The 19,752-nt window shown below is 42.2% G+C and overlaps 1 protein-coding gene across 1 annotated transcript in view; it reads left to right on the forward strand.

The window, feature by feature from the left end:
• The window catches only part of LOC103740061 (CD109 antigen-like), a gene marked incomplete at its 3' end in the record, with an annotated part of 109,300 nt that overhangs the window by 27,176 nt on the left and 62,372 nt on the right, over positions 1-19,752 (forward strand). The window contains 3 exon segments of the mRNA XM_029567150.1: positions 6,309-6,337; positions 13,582-13,812; positions 17,933-18,058. Coding sequence (XP_029423010.1) covers positions 6,309-6,337; positions 13,582-13,812; positions 17,933-18,058 — 386 coding nt within the window.

The raw sequence follows: 19,752 nt of genomic DNA on the forward strand, positions 1-19,752 counted from the left end.
ACAGAGTATTTCTGGACCTAGTTTTATTTCCAATTATACACTGATCTTTCCTGGTGACACATCTCCAGAGCTATTTGGTGAGGACAGATGTTAGAAGAGGCAGCATATAGTATTGCAGAGCATGTTTGAAAAGTTAAGGGAAGGTTAGTTTTTGTGTATGCTTATTACACAACTTAAAAATAGCCTTGACTCTATTTCTAAATCAAATGGCCAGTTTTCAGGCTGTGCCAAGTGTGAAGCCTGAAAACAAGACTTCTTTTGAGTTGGTGGTGCAGAGGAGGGGGCAGTGATCAGGAAGCGCTTTGAGATGGGCATTCTCTGGTTCTATGTGAAAATTATTGAAGTTCATAGTTATCTAGATTAACACTGAGCAACTTCAGGTAACAGTGCATCTTCAGCTAGCGATTTAGAGGAGTGTGTGCCACCTTTGAACAGGCCATAGCTGTTTTTGAGGAGGACATTGTCAAAAGAGAAAGAAACTGTTCACAAGAGTTTGTAAATGCTGTTTATCTAATTCTCAACCTAGCAACAGCAGAGAAAGAGATTATTATTTCCTCATCCACACTGTCCCCTTTCTAACCCCCTAGTTTTATGTTTTGGTAATGCAAGTTGTTGCTAAAATGTTGTAACTTTCAAATAAGCCCTCTGCAAGGACTTAATAAATGTCTAGGAAATTCCAAGCTGTATTCTTACATCTAGAGGCATAGTAACAATAAAAATGTTAAGCATTTAGAGTTGCCATTTTAATGAGGATTCATGAGACCAGTGGTGGGTTTCAGGTTGGGTCTGTCTACAGGGTCTGAGCTGCTCCCTTTCCATCAGGGACTAGCAGAGCTGAGACATGTCTACCTCTGAACTTTTACTTCTGGTGCTGCATCTTTCCTAGTTCTGTGACTGATGTGGTCATGAGCCTGTAGTGGGACCCTGGTATGCAACTCCTCCTCCAGCTTTGCTCTAATGAGAAAACCCTTCAAACCTCTGAGTCCACTAACAGCTACAATAGAAAAAATAGTTCTACAGTGAAATGAGATTTCCTGAACTTTAGGTCTAGTGAGCTTGTTTGGAAAGCCAGAATGCTTGTTTTCCAATTAACCAGTCTGTGAGATTTATTTGGATTGAAGACTCCCAGCTGTTTTCTGCTTTCTCCTTGCTTGATGTCACTTGAATAGAAATCAATGCCCATATCCCCACCCTTCTTTGTAAATATGCTGGTCATGGGAGGTGACCTGTGTGTGAGACCAGGGTAGAGAGGAAGCACATTGCTCCCGCCATTCAGTGGGTGGACAAAATAGCTAACCCCGAAGATTATCCCAAAGTAATGAAAAATCCCTCTTGGAAATGGGGTTGCTGGTTTGTTGGGGCACAACTTTCTGAAGTTCAGTTGATTCTGGTGTGGGACATTATGGGGCTGCTGTATTGTAGTACTCAAGTCCCTTGCAGAAGGGTTCCTTCAAGTAAGCTGCTGTGAATGTCAGTCGACTGAACCTTGGGGCTTTGTGACCCATTAGCTAGGGCCAACTTGCTTCCTCCCAATGGCCTGTCTAGGTTCTAGAATCCACATAAAGCCAAGGAGAACAAGGAATCCAAAACGATTGAGATTGTAATCCTCCATGATGGAGGAAGTGGGGGCATTTGCAAACAGGCCATCCAGGTGGTGAAACTGTCAATAACCTGCAATACAAATTGCTGAGAGACTGCTCAGAGCAGGGTCTGGTGCTGGGGCTGGAGAGCCTGGCTGTCGGCTCAGAGCCTTGGTGACCCTGGGGCTCCAGATTTCATTTATAAAAGGATAATAGAATTGTTGGAACATTAGCTGAGAAAACCTCTGTTCCTGGAGCTCTTACTTTGAATAGAAGTCTCTACACTGAACTGAACTGAAATTGAAAAGCCTGTGTAATGCAGTGGCTGAGCCTGGCCAAACAGTCAGAAGAACTGTGATGTTCATGATTCACTTGACAAAGTCTGTCTTGTGAAAATATTGTTGGGTTGGGGCTATAGCTCACTGGAAATGCATGTCTTGTTTTTATTCACAAAATTGAAAGGAACTGTCAGATCTGTTGGCTGTTTTACTGTTTCTAAGTAAAAACCTAGGAGTTATTTTCTCCAGGATAGGGCTGCAGAATAGAGCCACTAGACCCTGAGCCTACTGATTTGGCTAGGCTGACTGGCCTATGGGTTCCAGGGATTCTCCCTTCTCTGATTTCTAGCACTGGGGTTAAATGTGTACACTACCACACATGGCTTTTTATGTGGGTGCTAGGAATCCGAAATCAGGTCCTCATGTTTCTATTGCAAGCACTTTGCCAAATGACACCCTATCATCCTTGTAATACTTTTAATACCTCTCCATGTGTGGGGAGGTATCTGGTAAGATACACTGTCCATACAGCAAATTCTGCTCTGTGGATGATAGTCTCTATTTCATTTTTTCTTGCTGTAATATAATATTTAAATATTTCAGCACAATATTTCACAGGGTCTTTGAAAACACCATGCCTTTCTTCAATAAAACAGAAATAAAACAAAACTTTTCTTTTGGGAGCTGGAACCCAGGGCTAGGCATATAATCTACTACTAAGCTACAACTGTAGCCAACACATAGTTTTGAAAGATAGCGTTCTCCCCTGTCCCATTTCTTCCTTCAGACCAGAAGTGTTGCCTTTTAAGATTTAGCCCTGAGCCCTCTGACATCCTCTCTGCATATTCTCTCTCCAGCCACACTTATGATTATAACTGATCTCAAATTCACCCAAGAGAAATGTTTCCTCTTCCCTAAGTGTATGTAGAGACTCTCCTGTTTGTTTTTGCAACTAAACCAATCAAAAGATGAAAAATAGATTTTGTCAAGTAAATTGCCTGTATTTATGGTTTTAACAAAGGTTTTTACCAAGTGTAGTTGCTTTATGGTATAGCTTTTCAGTTTCATTTAAATTCGGTGTAGAATGTAAGTATCCCACTAAAAGTGAAAGCTTAAACACCAGAGATCATCCTCTCCCAAAGCACATCTTTATGAATACCTGATGGGTGTGAAATCAGAATGTCAGAGACATCTATCTGTACTTCCATGCTCACTGCAGCCCTATTCCTAATAGCTAAGAAATGGAAGCAACTTAGTGTCCGTTACAGATAAACGGGTAAGGAAAATACTTACAGTGGAATACTGTTTGGCTTTGAGAAAGGAAATCCTGCCTTTTACAACAACATAGGTGGTACTGAGGGCATTAAGTGATCTCATTATATATGGGATATAAAATGTTGAACTCAGCTGGTGTGGTGGTACAGGCCTTTAGTTCCAGCACTCAGGAGGCAGAGGCAGGTGGATTTTGGTGAAATCAAGGCTAGCCTGATCTGCATGGAAAGTTCCAGACCAGTTGGGGCTGTAGGGAGGCCCTGTCATAAAAAGAGAAAAAAAAATTGAACTCCTAGAAATGGAGAGTAAAATGGTGGTTATCAGGAGCCAGGGCTGGATGATTGGGGAGCTATTGGTTAAAGGACATAAAATTTCTGTTAGACCAAGACCAAGAAACAAATTCTAGAGACCTATTGTATGTCATGGGTATAATACTTAGTGACAAAATTTTATGTCCTTGAAAAATTTACAAAAGTAATTTTTTTGTTTTGTTTTGTTTTTGAGACAGTGTTTCCCTGTAGCCCCAGCTGACCTGGCCTGGAACTCACTATGTTGATCAAGCTGGACTCGATCTCATAGAGATCTGCCTGCTTCTGCCTCTTGAGCACTGGGATTAAAGCAATGCACCATCACGCTGGCTATAAGAACAAAACTCATGAATTCTAACAGAAATAGATGAACTTGTTTGAGGCAGTGCACGTGGGAACCATTTTGAGTTAGTCATTTTGAGGTTGCACATATCAGAACCATGCTGTACACCATAAAATTGCACAAGTTTTCTGTGTCAATTACAAAAAGGATCAAGATAAATAATAGTCGAATTAGGCCTATTTCATAATAATAACATTTTACTAACAAAAATGGATCTAGGACAAATACTAATTCAGGGTGCTGGGAAAACAGTGTCATCTGTGATAAGAGTAGTGAAGGCTCCCCTTGTCCATAAAGCACCTGTAATCTGGCCCAGTTTCACTATCGCCACAGTTCCTGGCCCTGGGCTCAGCCCAGCTGGTTCTGGTTTTGGGAGGCTCCTGGTGCCCTTCCATGCTGGGCATTTTCTGCCCTGTATCTTCCTCGCCTGACTAAGTCCTCTCACCTCACCACACCAACTACCAGCATCATTTCCTCCAGGTACCATCCCTTCAGTGTGCTTCCCATTTTCAGTATGTAAGTCACTGCTCTTTCTTTACTGTCTCAAAACATCTTGTCCAATGTCCTGTTAGGTCAAACTCCTGCATCTTGAGTGCTATCACCTCCTATGGTGGCAATCATTAGATAAGCTCATCTATGCTGGGTTATAATCAATGGTGATGAATTGTCTGGCTGTTCCTGCAAACATATTCTCTTGAGGCTATTGGGAGAGAGTGATGTTTTTTTGGACAGGGTTTCCCTAGTCCCAGCCCCTGGAGTCACAATGTGGACCAGGCTGGGCTCTGTCTCACAGAGATCTACCTGCCTCTGCCTCCACTGGGTTTAAAGGCATGTGCCACCATGTCCGGCCCAATATTTAATATTTTGGATGAGAAAGTATATGTGTATAGCTTTATAAATGTAGACTGACAGTGGTAATGTACACTGCACACTTTCACTGATGGGAAGCTTTGTCATAATCATTGGAGAATGCTGCTGTAGAGGTGTGCTGATATCCCAATGAATACATGTCTGAGCCTTCTGGCACTATGACATGTATCAAGTGCTTCCTGCTTCTATTCACCATTCTGTAGACTGAAGGCATCAACAACCTCCCCACAAACCATTTTATGGGTTTGGGATGACTATTAATGTCCTCATTTTATGGATGGAAATGCTGAGCTGGAGAATCAGGCTCAAGGCCAGCTGAAAAAGAGCAAATTCACACTGGAACCATGTCATCTGATTTGAGGAGCCTGTTGCTTACTTCTTGCTCTGTACTGTGCCATATTCTTGCACCCCTCTGCTCTACATGGTGGACACATAAAGCTTCTGGGAGGAGAAGGGGCTACATCTGTCTTGGTCATTGTGGCTCCTTTAATAAATAGTTTTCTTTATATTTATTTTTAATTTTAAAATTGTGTATCTCTGTGGGTATTTGAGTGCAGGTGCCCATGGAGGCCAGAAGCAGATCCCCTGGAGCTGGAATTAGCGGCAGTTGTGAGCCACCTGACATGGGTGCTGGGAACCATATGTGGGTCTTCTGCAAGGGCCACTGAGCAATCTCTCTAGATGCAATAAATAGTTCTTTAAAAAAACATTATGATTATTTTTATTTTATGTGTATGAGTGTATTATGTGTGTAAGTGCACCCATGTCATGCAATGCCCACGGAGTCAGAAGAAGGCGTCAGATACCCCTGGAACTGGAGTTATGGATGGTTGCTAGCCTCCATGTGGGTGCTGGGAATCAAACCGTGGTCCTGTGCAAGAGCAGCCGGTGCTCCCAAATGCTGAGCCATCTCTCCAGCTTCCAACAAATAGTTCTTAAATGAACAAACAGGGCTTATCATCACCTCTGATGGGGAATTTGGATAAGCAGTTTACAAATTTTAACTTGAAACCATTTTCCCCTGAAATAAATGAATATGATGAGAAAGTGGCTTGAGTTAAACTGTCAGTTCTATGTTTAGAAACTGTACATGAGAAGCCTGTACCACCCTAATACTCATGAGTCACTTATGAGTCCTAGCTCACCCTGACATGACTAATGCCTTCCTTTGTCACTAGTGCTTGATAATAGGAATAGTGACCCTTGCTGGGTGGGGTACAGCTCAGTGTAGAGCACATGCTAGGCAGCATGAGGCCATGGTTCAGGCTTCTGCACTATGACCCTCAAGTAAATCAGAGCAATAACAAAGTACCCCAAGCCCTCCAGAACCTCAAATTTTCCCTGTGTGCTCTCTGAGGTATCCCTCAGACATGTGTAACTTTAACACAGCGACAAGAGCAGCAATATCAATGGCAACAAGAGGGGATGGGGCAAAGAGGGGCAGAGCTTGTGGGCTTCTGCTGCTCTTGGTCTTTGGAACAGGATAGGTTACAATTTCTAGGTTATTCTGGGCATTAATAAAGGTCTTTTGGTTTGGCCAAGTAAGTTTGTGATTCCATCAACATCTAAAGGAGTATTAAGAGAGTTTGTAAGTCCTGTGTTTTAGCATTCTATTTAAATTATGACATACTGTTTTTCTTCCCTGTTTTTCTTTTAGGGTCTTTCAAGACACTTACTCTTCCATCAGTAAGTATCCATTTCAAATTTTTGGTTTCAAAAGATAAATAAAAATATAAAGAAGTTGGTTTCAGAAATATGTTGTATCCAAATAACTTTTTATTGGCTTTTATCTCAGTTTACATTGCTTGTAAATTTGGCTTGAGTTTTGTTCAGTGTTCAGATTATTTAAGAACAATACTACTTTAGAGAAATGAGTTACTTTGTTCTTGAAACTCCAGCAGAGATTTTTCCTCTGTCAACTAAAGCACCTCACTGTTTGGCCCCACTCCTGCATTGATGAGAGGTTCAGTCATTTTCTCTTTTTTATATTTCTTAATTTTATGTGTATGACTGTATTGCCTGCATGTATGTAAGTGCACCCATGTAGGTCAGAGAAGGACATCGGACCCCCTGGAACTGGAGTTATGGACGGTTATTAACCACCACGTAGGTGGTGGGAACTGACCCCAGGTCCTCTGCAAGGGCAGCCAGTGCTCTTAACCACTGAGCAATCTCTCCAGCAGGCCTCTCGCTCTCTCTCTCTCTCCCTCTCTCCTCTCTCTCTCTCCCTTTCTTTTACTTCCCTTCTTTCTTTACTTTTTTCTCTTTCTCCCCTCTTTCTCTCTTTTCTTTTGTGGGCTTTCAAGATCTGTTTGCCTCTACCTCCTGTCTGCTGGGATTAAGACGTGCCACCACGCCTGGCTGCTTTTCAATCTTGAATGTGCCCTAATCATAACTAGTTTCTTAGCCTTTGAAAAGGTAAAGGCTTGTGGGGCTATGTTGGAACTTGAAGCAAAAGAAGTCAGTGAAAAACTTGGTTGAAAATTTTCACTTTTTTTGACTACATAATTTTGTATTTTTAAATATTGTATCAAAATATGATCTTGATTAATTTTGCCTCCTTTATTCTTGGCTCTGGAGAGGAGATAAAGATGCCATCTCTCTGTAAGGATGGCTTACACTGACTTGAGATGTGGAAGCCTGGGGAACTCTACTATGTTTTTTTTTGTTTTGTTTTTTTGAAGCAGGGTCTCCCTGTAGCCCCAGTTGTACTGGAACTCACTATGTGGACCAGGCTGGCATTGAACTCACAATCTGCCTGGCTCTGCCTCCCAGGTGCTGGGACTACAGGTGTGTGCCACCACGCCCGGGAAATCCACTATGGAAATGGGAAGTGGTGATTGTTTTCTTGAGACAGTCATCAAACCTGATTTTTAAGACTTTGAACCAATCCTACTTCCTATGGCTTTGACTTGGAAGCTTGTATTTTTATTACTGTGCTTTGCTTTTGGGCTTCTAATAATTAATGTGAACCACAGCATCTAATGAGAAAGCGCAGTTTGTTTAGCTTTTCTGGGAATAGATGACTAATTACTTTGGTCCTGACTTCCTACATATGCAGGATCACTTCACAAGCCAGACTCACTTAATCACCTCTTGAGAGTTACCTGTTAAGATCATTCCAAAACCACATTCATTTTGGAGGGTTCCTGAGAAAATTGTGCCTCAAATAATGCTGCATTAGAATTTCTCATATGCATAGATGTCTAGCATGTTTGTACTTTCCTTTCTGAGAAAGATATTGTTGCTAACAGAAGAAGAGGTATGGGGGAAGAATGAGGACAGACACGAGTGGGGGCCTCTACTCCTGCTGACATTAGATTGCATTAGTATGACCCAAAGCTGCAGACTCTCACCCCAGTGCCTGGACGCGTAGTTCTAAGGCAATGTTCAAATAAATCCTGTATAATGTAACTGCCTTGTGGCAGTAGGAGGGTGGAGTTAAGTTCAGGAATCACGGCATAAAGCCTAGCACCTGCTTGGATGCCTCAGAGCATAGACAGGCTGGAAGGAGAAAGGAGGCAAAAGGAGGACAGTTTCTTCAAAAAAATTTTTTGATTTATGTTTATTTTATATGTACGAGTGTTTTGCCTGCATGTATGTTAAGTGCACCCAAACCATACAGTGCCTGTGGAGGCCAGAAGGGGGCAATTGATCCCCTGGAACTGGAGTTACAGATGGTTGTTAGCTGCCATGTGGGTACTGGGAACCAAACCCAGGTCCCCTGCAAGAGCAGCCAGTGCTCTTAACTGCTGTGACATCTCTCCAGGCCTGAGAGTTTCTCATTAGAACCCCATATTTATAAACTGCTTATTGCAACACTTCAGCCGGTGATTTGTCTACCATCTACTTCTTTTAACTCCAAAGTATATGTCTTCTGTCTTCCTTAACATGCTAGTTCCATTATATGGACTATAGCAATTATTTATTGAAAGCTTCAATAGGAACTATATTTAAGAGTATAGCCATCTTTAGAAAATGCACATTATAAGAGATAAAGTCATAAAATGATAATACTTGGCAAAAAAAGATTCTGAATTTTCATGAGGTTTTAATTAAATAGTACTCAACTTTTAAAAAAAATTTAAATTATTTATATTTTTATTTATTTTTTATGTGTATGAGTGTATTGCCTGCATGTACGTGAGTGCATCCATGTTGTGCAATGCCTCGGAGGTCAGAAGAGGGCTTCGGATTCCCCTGGAACTGGAGTTAAAGATGATTCGTAGCCACTATGTGGGTGCTGGGAATTGAACTTGGGTCCTCTGCAAGAGCAGTCAGTGCTCTTAACCCCTGAGTGGTCTCTCCAGCCCCACGAGTACTCAAATTTTAAAGTGTCATTGCATTTTGTTGATTATAAACAGAATACTTTAAATGACCTTAAGTGTTTACTATAAAACATGACTATTTTAAGACTTTATTAAGACAAATGGAATTTAGCTGAGTTATTAGTATTTCAATCATATAAATAGTTACAATAAGAATAAAATGAAACCCATAATTAATGCTTAATGTTAAGATTTTTTTGTATAAAATGTGATAGAAATTTCTCTTTTATTTTTTTCTAAATAAATTCAACTTAAAACGAGGGAGTGGTTTTATTTAAATGAAAATGCCTTTAAGGGATGCTTGCCTAGCATGTATGAAGTCCTGGGTTCAATTTCTAGCCACCACAGAAGCTGAGCATGGTGCACATGCCTGTGATCCTACCACTTAAGAGGTGGAGGCAAAGAAGATCAGAAATTCAGGATCATCCTCAAATACACATCATTTTGAGACTAGTCTGGGCCGTATAAGACCCTGTCTAGAAAAAAAGAAGCCTTTGAGATATATTTAATCCAGATATGGTGATGCATGCCTACAATTGTAGCTACTTGGGAGGATAAGGATTACAAATTTAAAACTATTCTGAACACAGTGAAAAAGTTGTTTTGAATAGAATTACTAATTTAGAATTACTAATTTAAAACTTTTTTATTGTGGGGCTGGAGAGATGGCTCAGTGGTTAAGAGCACTGGCTGCTCTTGCAGAGGACAGGGGTTCAATTCCCAGAACCACATGGTGGCCAACAACCATCTGTAACTCCAGTTACAGGGTATCTGTCGCCCCCTTCTGGCCCCCATGGGCACTGTATGGTTCAGGTGCACTTAACATACAAACAGGTAATACACGCATATACATAAAATAAAAATATGACATGGGTGCACTCACATACATGCAGGCAATACACTCATACACATAAAATAAAAATAAAAATAACAGATAAAATATTTTAAGAATTTTTATTGAGAATTTCATACATGCATATAAGGTGTTTTGATCAAATCCATGCTCCCTCCCCTCCAACTCCTCCCGTATCTCCTCATCACTTTTTTGCTAAGAGGCCCAAGGACATTTTGACTTTTAGCCAAGAACTGGCTACTTTTCTTTGGGGTCTTTTTACAATAACTGCTGAGCCAATTCCTACCTCCTATTCTTTTTTTCTTTTTTTTGATATTTTACTTATTTTTATTTTATGTGTATGAGTGTATTGCCTACATGTATGTGAGTGCAACTGTGTCATGAAATGCCACAGAAGTCAGAAGAGGGCTTCAGATTCCCTTGGAACTGGAGTTAAGGACGGTTCGTAGCCAACATGTGGGTGCTGGGAATCAAAACCCTGGGTCCTCTGCAAGAGCAGTCATTGCTCTTAACCGCTGAGCCATCTCTCCAGCCCCCCTGCCTCCTACTCTTATCACATTGTCCTCTGAAAGTGGTTACCCAGCTTGTGGATAAGGAATCAGGTTGCAGGCTGCTCTGGCTTCTTCCATGCTAAGCAATTGGAGTACCCCTTCAGTGGGTCTATCTAAAAGACTCCCAAATTGCACAACTCTTATTTGTCTAGGGAAAAGAAAGTCTTTGACTGGTGAATAGGAGATGTGAAGGAGAAGTAAAGACAAGAGTAACTAGCATTACAGGTTCTAGACAGGAAACTAGAAAAAAGTCAGAACAGGGAAATTTTCAAATGTTCATATGAGAAAATGTTCGTTCCATTGGAAATTCTTGACAAGAGCTTCCAAGAGCTGGAACTTGCAATATTACATTCTGTTATCTCAACCAAGACCTCATTTCTCAGATTCTTTTAATTAGATTCTAGTTCTCTGACTCTTTGGCCTCTCTCTGGTTTAAATAAGCCCCTGCATCATTAACTTAACCTCAGTCTTCAATCTATCATCTATTCTGGGGCCTCTGTGCCACTAACTAAAAATTATTGAACTATGTACAAACCACAAAGAGAAATCCCATAGCAGCCAGTTCTTTAACTGCTGAGCCCATATATGAACTATTTTAGTCATAACAAAGGAAGTCATGAACCTGTGTTTTTTAAAATACATCAGAAAGACCATAAATAAATAATAAATAATAAATAAATAATAAATAAACAAATAAATAATAAATAAATAAATAAATAAGAATATTAATTCAAAAATCTTGGGCTGGTGAGATGGCTCAGTGGGTAAAGGTGCTTGCTGCCAAGCCTGATGACCTGAGTTCCATCCCTAGAGCCCCCTTGGTGTGAGGGGAGAATCAGCTTCCGATGGTTATCCTCTGACCTCCACCATGCATGTGGGGGAAGGAAGGGCTGGGAGATTTATGCAATTTTTGTTCCTTCTCTAATCTGAACTGAAACATCCAGCACAGGTAGAGGTCCCTAGCAGGGATGCATTGCCGCCCCCCCCCCCCCCACCCCACAAACCCAAAAAAAAAAAAAAAAAAAAAAAAAATTAAAAACCCCACCCGAAACCAAACCACATGCTATAGGCACAAAATGAATTGTAAAGAACTCTTACCACTAGCACCATTCACACAGAGATAGAAGGTACACACCAAGTTCCAGGTCAGCCTGAGCTACAGGGTGAGACCCTGTTTCAGAAAACAAACAAACAAACAAACAAAAAAAAACCCAAAATAAACAAAAACATATGGACAGGCAGTAGGCAATGCCAATAATCCCAGCTCTCCAGGGGATCTGAAGACTTCAAGGTCATGCTCTGCTACATATTAAACTTGATGGCTACCCTGGGCTTACTTAGTGTCCTCCCAGAAAAAAAGGGGGGTTGGGCAAGGATTCATTCCCAAAGGGTCTAGGGGAAGAGCTCCGTAGATTCAGAACCCTGGGTTCTTGGCCTGCTCTGCTGTCTCCATGCCATCTTCATCTTGATCTCCAGCTTGGTCTTCAACTCCATCTCCGCCCTTGTCTCCGTCTTGGTCTTCATCTTGGTCCTCATCTCCATCTCCGTTCTCCTCATCTTCACCTTGGTACCCCTCTCCGTCTTGGTCTTCATCCCCATCTCTGTCCTCATCTCCATCTCCGTCCTCATCTCCATCTCCATCCTCATCTCCATCTCCGTCCTCATCTCCATCTCTGTCCTCATCTTCACCTTGGTACCCCTCTCCATCTTGGTCCTCAGGTGTGGAAGCAGACAGAGACCGACAATCTCTGGAAGGACTTCTCGGTCGTGGGGAGCTGGGAGGACTCCAGCTCTCCATCGCGGTCGCCCCATTTTTTTCACTTGTTCCAGGTTACAGATTTCACAACCGTGCTTATGGTTGATCGGGCAGCCTTTAGATTTACTGCAGTGGGTGTTGTGGCATTGGTAGAACACGAGGGCGATCCCGGTGTGGCTGTGCCCTTGGATTCTCGGCTGCTCATACTTCTCATTGTGAATGCTGAACCAGAGCTCAACTTGCTCCTCCTCCAGGTCTTCTGGAGGCCGGGGCCTTGAGAGCTTTGTGGTCAGGGTTGGGTTCCATCTTGAAATAGTCTTGCATGGAGAGGTGCTGGTCCTCCCGCTATGTGTAATGAAGCCCCGGAGGGTAGGGTTTTGGGGTGCACGGAGGTTACTGTTGGGCTGCAGCTGCCTTCCGGTATTTGAGGCTGCCGTCATAGTACCTAGGCTTGAGTCTGTTCATTTTGAGATTCCTCAGCTGGATCTCTCTACCTGCAGTCCTTCCGACCCCGACTCACTCTGCCCAGTGCAGTCCCTTCCCGCAGCGGGTGCACTCTCTGGGGTCGTGGCCTTCCTGGCTTCCTGTTTCCCCAATGGAGCAGCCACATGTCGTGCTGGTTTTTGTGCTCTTTGCTTGAAAAACCACCGTTTTAGGCCCCATCTTCCCTGGTCTGCAATCCAAAGAACACTAAGGCTCCAAAAGGGTTCCCCATTTCACCTGGACATATATTTTTTTCTTCTTATATTGTAAGAGAATCTAATTAAAAAGTCTTCTAAACTGAGTTTCTTTGTTTATGAAATAGGTTTAGCAGGAGAATCCACCTGAGGGGTGGATGAGTATTGTGATGAGGGACTACTTTGAGGTCATGTGATGTGAGTATAAACTGCTCAGTGTGGCTTATGGTTTGGTAGTGGCAGAAGGTAGGATTTCTGTTGTTATTAATAGTAGTCAAAATAGCAGCAGCATCATGTTTACCAAGATGAACAGGGTACAGGAAAAGAGTGTACTACAGAGGCAGGCTGGAGAGAGCACAGCAAGAAAACAGATCTTGTCCAAGACTGCCTTTCAGAGCCTGATTGCCTGAGTAGAGAAGGCGTCTTGGAAGGGTTTTGAGGGATCTTGACTATCTGAGCCTCAGTAGCTGTGAGAATGAATTTGCACTTGAAATAGGAAACAGGAAGGTGACAGTGAGTGTGGATGAGAGGCAGCTTGAGGGTGTGCTCTCCTTCCAGAAACCCTGTCATCTAATTGAAGAACAAACCACAGGGTTTTAAAGGAGGGAAAACAAATTGTTTAGTCCATGAAGGATAAATTTTCCAACACTGCAGTTCCTTTTGGTAAGACTATGTGTTGAACATTTTCTATTCTAACTTGGAATTAAAAGTTCTTTTTTAAGTCAAACAGTGAGACTTTGATGTGTCTGATCTTTTTCCCCCTAGCTACCTCTGAACAGTGAGGATGAGAATTATGAACTACACGTAACTGGACGTACCCAGGATATGATCTTATTCTCCAATAGCACACGCTTATCTTTTGAGATCAAGAGAATGTCTGTCTTCATTCAGACGGATAAGGCTCTCTATAAGCCAAAGCAAGAAGTGAAGTTTCGTGTTCTTACGCTCCTGTCAGATTTCAAGCCTTACAAAACACCGGTGAACATTCTCATTAAGGTAAGTGGGGGAGGGCAGAAATGAAGCAAGGAATTCAGGTCATCTCACTAAAGTTCTATTGGAATTTATGCTTGTGGTATTAACACAGTATTTTCTTAGAATTTCACCTCAGAAAAAGTTCCCTCTCTTGCAAGGGAGGTGGTAGAGTCTGGCTAGGAGCTGAGGCTCCAGAGTCAGTCCATTTAGGTGTTTTTTTTTTTTTTTGTCTTTTTGAGACAGGGTCTCCTGTAACTCCAGCTGGAACTCACTATGTAGACCAGGCTGGCCTTGAACTCACAGAGATCTGCCTGTCTCTGCCTCCTGAGTACTGGGATTAAAGGCATGTGACACCATACCTGGCCCAGTCCATTCAGATTTTAATACTGACTTTATCACTCACCTATTCATCAGTTACTGCTTTTCTGTAATTGGCACTGGTATAAGGTACTGAACAGAACACATTAAGTCTCTGCCCATGCTGAGTTTATTTTTCAGTGGGTACCCAGGAGATGGTGGATAACGAGCACACACCTACACATCTACATAAAAGGACAGATATTCTGTGTATTTACATGTATCTGTGACAAAGAGTGATGGGGATGAAGAGAAACAGACACAGGCAGAGGAAGTGAGAGTTTACGTTTGACACTTTATATAGCATTGCCAGGGAAGATCAACGTGAGCACAGATCTACAGGGAATATGAAATGAGTGAACACAGAGGGGTCAACACATGGAAATGCCTGAGACACTGAAGAAACAAGTTTTAGCCACTGGAGTCTGGAGACTGAAAGGACAAACATTAGGAGATGAGGTTCGTGCCACTACAGGATGGAGGGCTTGGACTCATATAGGATCTTAAAATTTTTTATTTATTATTTTTTATTTTATACATATCAGTGTTTTGCCTACTTGTATGTAAGTGCACTGGGTGTGTAATGCCCACAGAGGCTAGAAAAGGGCATTGGATCCCTTGGAACTGGAGTTATGGTTGGATGTTAGCCATCATGTGGGAGTCAAACCTGGGTCCTCTGCAAGAGCAGTCAGTGCTCTTAATTGCTGAGCCATCTCTCCAGCCCCTCATACAGGGTCTTGTTGATAAATTAATGGAGAATTCTGAGGAGAGGTGTGATATGGTCTGACCTTAAAAGGAGCAGCCTGATCACAGACTCTAGCTTTGTGACCTTGAGAAAATTAAGCCCTGTAAGCCATAGTTTCTGTAGTGTTGTTTGTGTAATAATTTTGGTGAGGATTAAGTGAGAGAATTCAAGTACACTGCGAACTGTGCCCTGTGTGCAGTACATGCTCACTGCTCATTCTTACTGTCATAGTCCCTCTGGGCAGGCAGTCTCTTCTGCTTGAGTACTCCAGTGGTGTGTTGGCGGCATGGTGAGCTGACTATTTTCCTGTGAGAGTCAAGTCGAAGACAGTGAGAGCCAGCCAGCTTGGTTTTCTACCTCTTTTTTTTTTTGTTGTTTTTGAGACAGGGTCTCCCTGTAGCCCCAGCTGTCATGAAACTCACTATGTAGACCAGGCTGGCCTTGAATTTACAGAGATCAGCCTGCCTCTGTCTCCCAAGTGCTGGGATTAAAGATGTGTGCCACCACGCCCGGCTTGGTTTTCTACCTTTAAGCTGAGAAGAAAACTAGACATTTGATAATCACATGATAATAGGGTGACCAGTCCATTCCAGTTTGCCTGAGATGCTTCTGATTTTAAAACTGAGTACCTGGTTCTGGGCAGACCCTCAGTCTTGGGACATTGGCTACCTTAAATGTTCTAATAAATGACAGCATGGAAGGTAAATTCAGGCTTCTTAGTTCAATATCCTTCTATTATTTATATTTTCTTTGTTGTTGTAAGTTAAAATAACCAGATTAGCCAAACAAATAAAAAAAATCCTGATGTGCTTTGCACTCTAAGCCAAGATAACATTTGTGGCAAATATGTTGACTGCATGGTGTTCAATACATATGCCTGAATTGAGCTAATATTTCCAAGGTTGTAGCTCTTTGAACTTTTGCCATTTTCAATGTAATGGGATGTCCCAAAGCAGGCTGACATGGTGCATAGCGTTTCTATCTCATGTGATTCTGAGTAAGGCTGAACTGACCACACTGTTCTTTGTCATTTAGTCACATGCACTGAGAACATACTATTTGTGTAAAATAGTTGATTTAGCAGCAAGTGTCTTCTTGCCTTTCACTGGCTATCTGACAACTAGGATATCTACCAACACAACTACTGAGGCTGTTCAGTGGTTTTTTTTTTAAATGGGAATCACTGACTGTTACTCATCCTGCCTGTCCTGTAACTAACCTCCACAGAAACAAGGAGGGCTCTAAAGGGTTCTCATCATTGGAGAAACATGCTATCCTGACAATTCTGTCTTACAGTTGGTTTGGCCTAACAGAACAGAAGTGAGTCCCTTTGACTCTGTGGTGGCAGCTGGTACAGCTGGCATCTACCCTGGACTTTCTGCTTTAAAAAGTTGCTCTGTGTGTAAGCAGATGACCTTGTGTGGGTGAGCTGTTTCTGTCATGGAGGGCAGATCCGGTGATTGTTCTCCAACACTCTGGCCTGCAGCAGCTGTTGCAATCTCAGAAATTCAGCCCTGGCCAGGTGACTGGTTACCAACCTGGAATGATTTGACTTCTTTTGTCCTGTTTGCTGAACAGACATGTACCTTGTGTATATGAACAGACATGTACCCTGTGTATAAGCCAGCACTCTAGAAACAGTCCTTGCAGACACATTCTCCAGCTAGGGAATGTATGTTTTGAGATAGTCTGGTACAGGTAACTTGCTGAGGCATGACAGAGACCTAGAGCCACCCAGAGGTGACTTGATTGTCAGGAGCTGCTCTGGCTGGGACAGGGTACCACTGGCACTGTATATGGCATGTTTTAGGTGAGATTCAACACATGACACCTGACAGTGCTGGGCAATGCCTTTGTGCTGTATGCGGGTGTGTTTAGATCCCATTGCGCTCTGCTAACACTTCTGTTTTGGTTGTATCTATGTGTCCTCTTTACTGGTCACAGTCCAAGTGGAAGACAGGCTTGGGAACCCAGAGAGACTATTTCATTCATTCCCCAGGTGCAAGTCATTCCCCTACACCCACAGCAGCTTCTTAAAGCAGAGACATCCATTCAGAGTTCTTTTGTTTGAAGGGCCATAACACCATCTGGGAGAAAAGGACACCCTCAGCACCATAATTCATCAGCAGAATTTAGACGTTCCTTTCTGTTAGATGATAGCACTGAGAATTACTGGTATTAGTATTTCTTAAATCTATGTCCAGCTGATAGAAGGAAACCAGTCCTTCATTGTTTTTATGCCCTTAATCAGTACACAGCATGTATTTAGTAGCTGTTTGTATTTCTCCCTGAGCCCTTTGGTGCCAAAGCTCATGCAGTCACAAGCACAGCAGAGCCAGCGGCTGGCTACAGTGCCTGACCCAGGAGTTTGCCCAGGAGGCAGTGACCTGCTTATTCTTGACCTGCTTCTGGTCACTGCTTTTAAGTTTTGACTCCTGGATGCTACTCCCTACTCAGTTCTCAGCATTGTGCTTGCCTGGAAGCTCCATATTGCTTCTCAGGGAGAGAGCCCTTTTCTGGCTTCTAGTAACTGGGCCAGCACACTGTTTGGCCAAAAGATAGGGAAGAAGAAAAAACAGGCAATCCCTGCTCTCAAGAGTTCATAGAAAATCAAAGTTCATACTGCAGTTGGAAATGATTTTTTTTTGTAAAATAAAAATACAAAAACTACATTTTACTGCCTTTCACAGAAATATACTCTGTGCAGCCAACAGGAAGCTGAGCTTATTTCACTAATAGACGAGGGAGGGAGGACATTGCTTCAGTGCTTGCAGACATCCAGTGTGGACTGCTGCAGTGAATAGCTAATGAATCTCTGTGCTGGGAGAAAGGTGAATCTAGAAATGTAGATGAACATGTGGACTGCATTCTGCAGACAAACAGCCGACGTCTCTGAGTGGCCTGCTATAATGATTATAACAGATGTTTCCTGGTTGCTTATTATTTGCCAGGATTGGTGCCAAGCATCTTTCCTAAGGACAGGATACACATGCACTTAGGCAGCCTTACATAGTTAATATGGTTGGTATTGTTTTGTTTTAGGATCTGAAGTCCAATTTGATCCAACAGTGGTTGTTTCAACAAGGTGATCTTGGAGTCATTTCCAAAACTTTCCAGTTGTCCTCTCATCCTGTACTTGGTGACCTGTCCATTCAAGTTAAAGTGAATGTAAGTATAAATATATTTTGGAGGAGAAAAAAATGATTTAAAATGTCCACATGGTGAAATTCTTCAAAGTCATTTTATGAGCAGAAGAAAAATGAATGTGAACATCTAGACAATATAAGTGGCTTGTTCTTTTGCTGTGCTCACCAATAGATTCGCCGTCATTACAGCATATCAGCAGACAGCCATCTTTTCTACCAGTGCTTATTAATTGCATGCATTGACTATTTTATTTATTTATTTATTTATTTATTTATTTATTTATTTATTTATTTATTTTTATTGGTCTTTTTGAGACAGGGTCTCCCTGTAGCCCCAGCTGTCGTGGAACTCAGTATGTAGATGAGGCTGGCCTTGAACTCACAGAGATCCACCTGCCTCTGCCTCCCAAGTGCTGGGACTACAGGTGTGTGCCACCATGCCCGGCGCATTGACTAATTTAGAACTGAGTAATGAGCACAGCTATTATTTGGCATGTTTTACATTTCAGAAAAATGATTCATGGTGAGTGATCAGGCTAACTTGCTTTGTCTTGTTATAAGAAGCAGGGACTTTACGTGGTCATGCTGACCTCTGCTCCTTAGTCCTTTCTCCCCAGAGCTCCCCCATACCTCCTGTGTTTGCTATAAGTATGAGCAGTTCTGTGATCTAATAGGGCAGGAGCATTAAGATGTCTTCCCATCTCTGTCTGCCTCAGCTTCTACCTTGTGCATTCACCGCGTGATACTTGAAGATCCATTCAATACTTTCCCATTTTTCTTTATAATAAGACATATAAAGGTGCTTACGAATATGAGCTTTAAACAATTCCATTGGTCTACGACCCTTCACTCTTGATATTTTAGATACAAATTCTTCATTGTGGGCACAGTTCTGGGCATTGTTTTGCTTTGTTATTTTGGTGGTGCTGAGGACTCAACCTTATACATGCTAGGCAAGCGCTCTCCCTCTCAGGCCTGTCCCAGCTTCTGGACCTGTGTATCATATGGTATTTAGCAGCATCTCTGGCCTTTATGTAATGCGTGCCCATAGCAGTTTCCTCTTCCTTTAAGTTGTGGCAGCCAAAAACATTGCCAAGTATTCCCTTGTGGGAGAAATGGCCTCCTGCTTCAATCAGAACCAATGAGCAACCATTAGCATATGATCTGAGGTAAGATAAGAGAACTCAGTGTTTAATCTCTGCCTCTTTAGGAGGTATCAACTTTAATTTTGGTTTTGAGGACTGAACCCAGAGCCTCATATAATCCAGGCAAGTACATTACCACCAAGCTAGACCCACAGCTCTGCCTCACGTTTTGTTTACATTATCACAACAGTCCTGAAAGCAGTTTTAATAAAATCCAGTTTCTTCTAGATCAGGAAAACTAAGATTGGAGAAGTTTTTTTTTAAATGATTTATTTATTTTTATTTGATTTGTGTACATGTGAGTCCTGCATGTGTGTATGTGACAGGTGTCCACAGAAGCCAGAAGAGGGCATTTGGGTCCCATAGATTTGGAGCTACGGGTGTTTGTGAATTGCTGTGTGGTTGCTAGAAACCAAACCCAGGCCCTCTGCAAGGGCAGCAAATGCTCTTAACTACTGAGCCACTTCTCCAGCCCTAGATTGGAGATGTTTAACAACTTTTCAGGAGACTCAGAGTTGGATAGAGAAAAGATGTAAGTTTTTTTTTTTTTTTTTTTGGTTTTTTTTGGGAA

Source organism: Nannospalax galili, unplaced genomic scaffold (assembly GCF_000622305.1).
Source record: "Nannospalax galili isolate Female #2095 unplaced genomic scaffold, S.galili_v1.0 scaffold961, whole genome shotgun sequence".
Lineage (NCBI taxonomy): Eukaryota > Metazoa > Chordata > Mammalia > Rodentia > Spalacidae > Nannospalax > Nannospalax galili.